The following is a 6,582-nucleotide window of genomic DNA, read 5'->3' as shown; positions in this document are numbered from 1 at the left end:
TCATTCGTTGTTAATCTTTTGGCAAGATACAGTAATGCACCAACACGCAGACACTAGACTGGCGTTAAAGACATCTTCAGCTACCTTAAGGGTACTACATATTTTGGCTTGTTCTATCCTTACGGATCCTCGAGTGATGTCGTACTCTATGCTTCTTGAGTCGATTCTCGCCTTGTTGGTTATACCGATGTAGGATACTTATCTGATCCGCATAAGGCACGTTCTTAAACAGGTTATGTCTTTACCATTGGAGGCACCGCAATCTCTTGGTGGTCAATTAAACAAACCTTAGTTGCTACTTCGTCTAACCATGCTAAAATTCTCGCCTTACATGAAGCAACTCGGGAATGCTTTTGGTTAAGAGTAGTTATAGGCCATATTCAAAGCTTCCGCAATCTTTACCCCAATGTTGATGTCTCGACGACGATCTAAAAAGACAATGCAGCATGCATCGAACAACTTAAGAAGGGTTACATCAAAGGAGACAACACCAAGCACGTTGCGCCAAAATTATTCTTCTCACATCAACAACAAGAGCATCAGAAGATCGAAGTCACGCAAATCTGTTCACAAGACAATCTGGCCGACCTCTTCACCAAATCATTGCCGAAGACGATGTTTCAGAAGCTTGTTCATGGAATTGGTATGCATAAACTTTCTGAGTCGTAACATTGCTAGTTCTCTTTGGAATTGTGTCAAACTCAGGGGGAGTATCCTGAACTATACTTACTTGATCTTAATGTATTATTTTTCCCTACGATTAGGAGCATTTGTCCTGTTGGGTTTTTGATACCTAAATAGGTTTTAACGAGGCACCCACCTTACCCTGGTCATATCCCTGATGGCGTCCCATAGGCGTTTCTTTTGACTTGCATTTCTCACGCATTTTTCCTTAGACTATGGATTTTGTCCCTCCTCGGGTTTTTGCCATAGCCTTAGGGTTTTTTAGTGAGACTTACTTCTTTATGCAAGTTCCTACCTTATTGAGAATAGCGTTATTCCTTAGAATTAGTGCTGACGAGTCGACTTCCTCAACTTCTGCATGATACTAAATCTACCTTGAGTAGTTTATGTGTGATTGTGTAAATTCTAGATTAGATTTTATTCCAGTTATTCTTTCCTATATGAACTAGTATTCCTTGGGGATGAAGGATTTCTTCTCTCCCTTATTACTATAAATAAAGACACTAAGTAGGAGGGAATAACAACACACAGTCTCCTACGATTCTACAAACACATCTCTCTCTCTCAATCTCTCTCCTTGCCACCGGCCCCTTTCTCCTTGTCAGATAAAATAGGCTACAATAGTTCTATCCAATGTGTCAAGATATTATTTAATCCATATTTCCTATAATTTTATTAGGTCATGCATGAGATCATAACAATGACATAATAAGATTCACTCATCATCTTGTGGTTAGCTTTTAGTACAAGTGTTGATGAGGTACTTTAGTAATTGACTCTATTAAGTTATGATTAAGAAAATCGCAGAAAAGAGTCATAAGCATATATAGCATTCTTTGCTATTTGGCTTTTGTGGAAACGCGGTGCATATACTTTGTACCCGCAAAAAGTGGATCGCCAGCGTCATGTACAAAACCACATGTTGATTACTTGCGATTTGAGAATAGGCGCCATCAAATATATATAAAGAGATTGAACAAATAATTCTACTTCATCTTCTTCTTCCTAGAATTGCTAGACAAATCACTTCTACTCTTGACAGAGCCATTTTTGTTGTGTAGGATTCAATATGATGGTAAGTAATCAGTTCAAAATAAAATGTCAAAAGATAGACATTCATGCACGAGTGCGTGTTGATTTTCCGTTGCTGACCTATGTGATTGTCATAATAAGTTTGCTGATGATTTTCTATGTGATAAGAGAAACTAATCAATCGTTTCCTTAAGTGCACTATATTTTTAATTTTAATCTTTAATGTTTAAAATTCTCCATGTTTTTCTTTTATTCATAGAAAAAGATTTGATCAATTTTGATTTTTTCATTATGAATTGAAAGACTTGTGAGTACGTTTCCATCAAATTAAACATCTGAAGCCTACTTTTATTAGTTATTTCAGCACCAAGGCTAAAAGGAAACAATTCAATTAGATTCTGTCGTACCAAGCGAGTGTTATGTATGACTAAACTTAATGATTTTTTTTTTTTAATTAACTGCGCAGCAAAAGATTGTCATCGAGGTGCAAATGAGAAGCAGGAGACGTCGTGCCAAGGCCATGAAGATAGCTGCTGTCGCTGATGGTGCCTTTACTACTATTGCTCATATTTTTTACGTTTTCTTCTCTAACATTCTATACTTTAGTAATTTACAAAAACAAAAAGACTTATGAAATGTTATCAAATTTTCACGGGGATTAAGAATGAAATTCGTTTATATGTAATATTTGCAGGTGTTAATTCAGTGGCTTTCAATGAGGAAAAGAAAGACCAGATGGTGATAATAGGAGATGAAGTTGATGCAGCTAGCTTAGCTCTCTCTTTGAGGAAGAAGGTTGGCCATGCTACCTTAGTGATTGTGGAAGAAATAGTACTGGAAGATATATGATAATTGACAGTGAAAATATTTCCAAAAATAAAATAGAGGAAGCATATATATCATTTATGCCAATCGGCCTACATGCATGGATACAAGCTTATCATCGATTTGATATCATGGCCAGCCCAAGCATCTTCATGTTGGTGGGATCATTTATCCATTTTGCTACAGAGCAGTTTTATGGTTGATTATGTGTTGCTCTTCAATAAATGATCACTTACATATATTATTTTTAGTTTTGTTTTAGTTGATTGTGTGATATATGAAAATGCATTAGGAACCTTTCTTACCTACTGCCAATTGCATAAAACGCTATTTATGTAAGAACTTAAGTTGAATTGGTTAAAAATATTTATCTTTATATAAAATCATATTCTAAGTTTGATTTTTCCTGCTTATATAAAACATTCAAATAGCTGCGTCTATGTTAAAATGATCATAGGGTTAGAGAGATGAAATTATATACAAAGGGTTCTTAATGTCAAGCTTTTTTTAGTGAAGCATGATAATTTCCAAGATGTAGCCATTGAAAAAGAGTGCATGTATGTATGTAGTGCTCTCTTTATTACCAAAGTTCTTGAGTTAAAATATTTTGGCCTCAATAATAAGTTGTCTATGTTGATGAGTTATTACCTACCTGCAAGTTTAAAGACTTGATACTATTTATAATAAATATATAATTTCCTAGACAACTCTCTAGAAATAGTGTACTTCATCTTAAAGTATTACTATGTTGAGACAAGTTTCTTAAGACGAGATCTAGAAAAATTATAACTTATTACATGTGAATCTTATTTCTATAGGCTTGTTTGGATTAAAAGTTAAACTTTGGGCTCAAGAGAGAAGTTGGCCCAAAAGGAGGCCCGAAAGGGAAGATAGCCGAAGCCCAGTTGAAGCCCAGAAGGCAGGAAAAGGCCTTTTCTGACTTGGTGCAGCTCATGAAGACCACTTGCTTACCTACCCAAAGGCCAAGTGGTGTAGACTGATCAGCTACACAGCCCATAAAGTACTTTATGGTGGCATTACATGTAAAATAGTTGATGAGTCATCACCCTCAAACCGCATTCGGGCAAAGCTGCTGCTACCAAAGGCCAAGCCGAGTTGTCTATATAAGAAGAAAGAAAATCCAGGATTAAGGACACTCAATCAAACAAACAAATGCAAGCACAAACTCTGCTCAAAGCCAGATTTGCCTTCAAAACAAAGCTGTAGTCAGCCTTCATCCCTTTCGGGATAAACCTCCATCCCTCTCGGGATAACCCTCTCTTCAACCTTTTGTAATAGCTCTGCTACCTTGTTCAACCTTGCTGTAGTATCGATTCATCTTTTGTAATCTATCTCTCTACCCCTCTAAGCTTTCAGACCTTTGACAAAACTACAAAGATAGGAACCTGCAAGACGAGCAACCTTTCCCGATAAGGTTTAAATCTTGCCCGACCTTCTTTGCTTTAGTTTTGTCTTTTCAATATGTTGTATACTTCCAGTTATATGCAAGTTATTTCTAGCAACATGACTATTAGAAGGCTTTCTCAATACTTGAATCCGATTTGAATATATTGTCAGTGTTCAAACCAGATCCAAGTCCTAAGCCCTCGGGCATGTAGATCTGATCAGTTAAAAGTCCTTGGCCTCAAGGCATAAAAAAGAACTTTATGTGGACTTAACCCATCCACGACAGTCCTTGATAAACGAGAAGTCCGAAGTTACTTTGGGCGCAAGTAATCAACCTACCTTCTAGTTTTCTTTCTATTATATCATGATTATCATAGAACGCTTGAGCATGGAATGGATTCTAATGGAAAGCCTCAAGGCCTACACCTAAGGCCCCACAAAGGCATCCATTTGGATTCATTCCGTTCGGCGATCTAAAGAGTCTAAGTAAAAGAATGAACTCTGATGGGAAGCCTCAAGGCCTACACCTAAGGCCCCACAAAGGCACCTATTTGGGTTCATTCTACTTCTTGGATTCGGGTAATCAGAAGTATAATAGTTAGAGAACTCCTACAATCGCGAGAACAAATATCATGCGTTCGAGCACTAGTTTAGTTATTTATGGGAAACCTCAAGGCCAACACCTAAGGCCCCACAAAGGCACCTGTTATAACTAACACAGTTTCTTGGATACATACATATATACAACTAAAGCACGACAACCATTTTACATCTGCCATGCTAAAGATGGCAGTGGCACGCCTGAGCACCTAAATGTTAACCTTGATTGTGAGCCTCAAGGCCTACACCTAAGGCCACACAAAGGCACCTCTCAAAGTTAACGTTGTCCTTCTCTTTCAGCCTTGCCCAAAGAGTCTTGCCCGACAACGCCCGACAACGAAGCAGAGGCCCGACAGCAGCCCTCAACCGGCGCCAACCTCCAGGGGAGCTGTGTGCTCGTCGGCCAGGAAACATCCCCGACGGAAATTCCTGACACGAACAAGGCTAATTGGCCAAAGTTACGTATAATTATTTTATAATTAATTGGAGATTATTCCCATAGAAAGGTTTTACTGTATTTAACAATCACGTGTACTTCGTTTGTATGTGTCACATTCAAAAAGCTACTCCAACCGTATCTATATAGGCATCTAGATTCGGGTCCAAAAACCTAAGCTGTTTTTAAGATTTAGTCCTGTAATATACCTATATCATGCATACTATGAAACAATTTAGGGTTTTTATCACAAATAACTTCTGAAATTTACCTTCACCATCAAGATAGTTTCTAAAATTGAAAATCAATGTAGTCCCTGAAAATAGGTGTCGCAAATCAATGTGGTCATTCCGTCACAATTTTGTTAAAAATTCCATTAAGTGTTGATGTGGCACATAAATAGGTCTCATAAGTCATTTTTTTCTCACAAATGATCCTTGAAATTGACCCACGACATCAAATCCCTAAAATTGACCTGCGACATCAAAATGGTCCCTGAAATTGAAAATCGATCAATGTAATCCTGTAAGTAAGTGTCCCAAATCAATGTACATTTTCCGTCACAATTCTGTCAAAAATTTTGTTATGTGCTGATGTGACACATAAATGGATCACACAAGTCTAATTAAATTATAAAATTACAAATAAGTTTAATAATTTAATAGTTAATAAAAAGTTGTGAACCCAAAAACCCAGTCCTACAATCACCTCCGATCCCAGTCCACATTCCTCTACCTCCTTCACTATCTATTCTCTAAAAAAAAATCTCAATACACCCATCTTTTCACACTTCGACACCCTTCACCGAATTGAACTTGGATCGAGATCACCTTTGGTGATGACTTGGCTGATTGACAACGACTTCTAGGACATCACCGTTAACATCTACGCGTCAACATCCTCACAGCCTTAATGTTGGAGAGCTTGTTCGGCACTTCCTTGGTGGTTTGGTGACTCAAAGAATGGCGAGGTCTGCCTTGAGATAATGAGGTTATAACTGAGGTGCGCCTATTGTTGGTTGAAAATTATTTCCAAACCCTCTAAGACCTTGGTTAAGCCTTGTGCCTTTGAGAATTTATGGAAGGAATTTCTCTTCGGAGTAGGTCCTACTATACGAAGAAAAAAAATTCTATTGTGCAAAAAGGTATTTAGACAACTTTTTTTAATTAATTATTAAACCCACATAAACACATAACAATTTTTTTTACAGAATTGTAGCGGAATGATCATATTAATTTGCGACACATATTTTCAAGGATTACATTAATCGATTTTCAATTTTAGGGATCATCTTGATAGTGTAGGTCAATTTCAAGGACCATATTAATGGTGTGAGTCAATTTTAGGGATCATTTGTGATAAAAACTCGTAAGTCTTGTAGGGCCCATTTACGTGCCACATCAATACTTAACGGAATTTTTAACAGAATTGTGACGGAAGGACCACATTGATTTGTAACACCTATTTTCAAGGACTGGTGTGAAAATTAACTCGACACACAAATTAAACCCTATTGATGACAATTGTAGTAAAGATGTAAGTAGATATCGTTCTAGACCGGGGATTAACTAGAGATGCTAATCAACACAAATAAGACT

The 6,582-nt window shown here is 37.2% G+C and overlaps 1 protein-coding gene across 1 annotated transcript; it reads left to right on the top strand.

Moving 5' to 3' along the window:
- Window positions 1-1,638: 1,638 nt before the first annotated feature.
- On the top strand, window positions 1,639-2,851 carry LOC114824126 (heavy metal-associated isoprenylated plant protein 47-like). Its single transcript, XM_029100521.2, has 3 exons — window positions 1,639-1,759; window positions 2,183-2,261; window positions 2,411-2,851. Exons 1-3 carry the CDS (start codon window positions 1,754-1,756, stop codon window positions 2,563-2,565), a joined length of 240 nt encoding a protein of 79 aa, XP_028956354.1. The 5' UTR covers window positions 1,639-1,753; the 3' UTR covers window positions 2,566-2,851.
- Window positions 2,852-6,582: the final 3,731 nt, after the last annotated feature.

This window comes from Malus domestica, chromosome 03 (genome assembly GCF_042453785.1).
Source record: "Malus domestica chromosome 03, GDT2T_hap1".
In the NCBI taxonomy this organism is placed as follows: domain Eukaryota; kingdom Viridiplantae; phylum Streptophyta; class Magnoliopsida; order Rosales; family Rosaceae; genus Malus; species Malus domestica.
The sequence above is the reverse complement of the archived record's forward strand: the minus strand, read 5'-3'. Positions and strand labels throughout refer to the sequence as shown.

Excerpts from the sequence above, each read along its gene's own strand:
- LOC114824126 (XM_029100521.2), top strand. Across the intron at positions 2,262-2,410 it reads GATAGCTGCTGTCGCTGATG|GTGTTAATTCAGTGGCTTTC; the intron begins GTGCCTTTACTA and ends TAATATTTGCAG.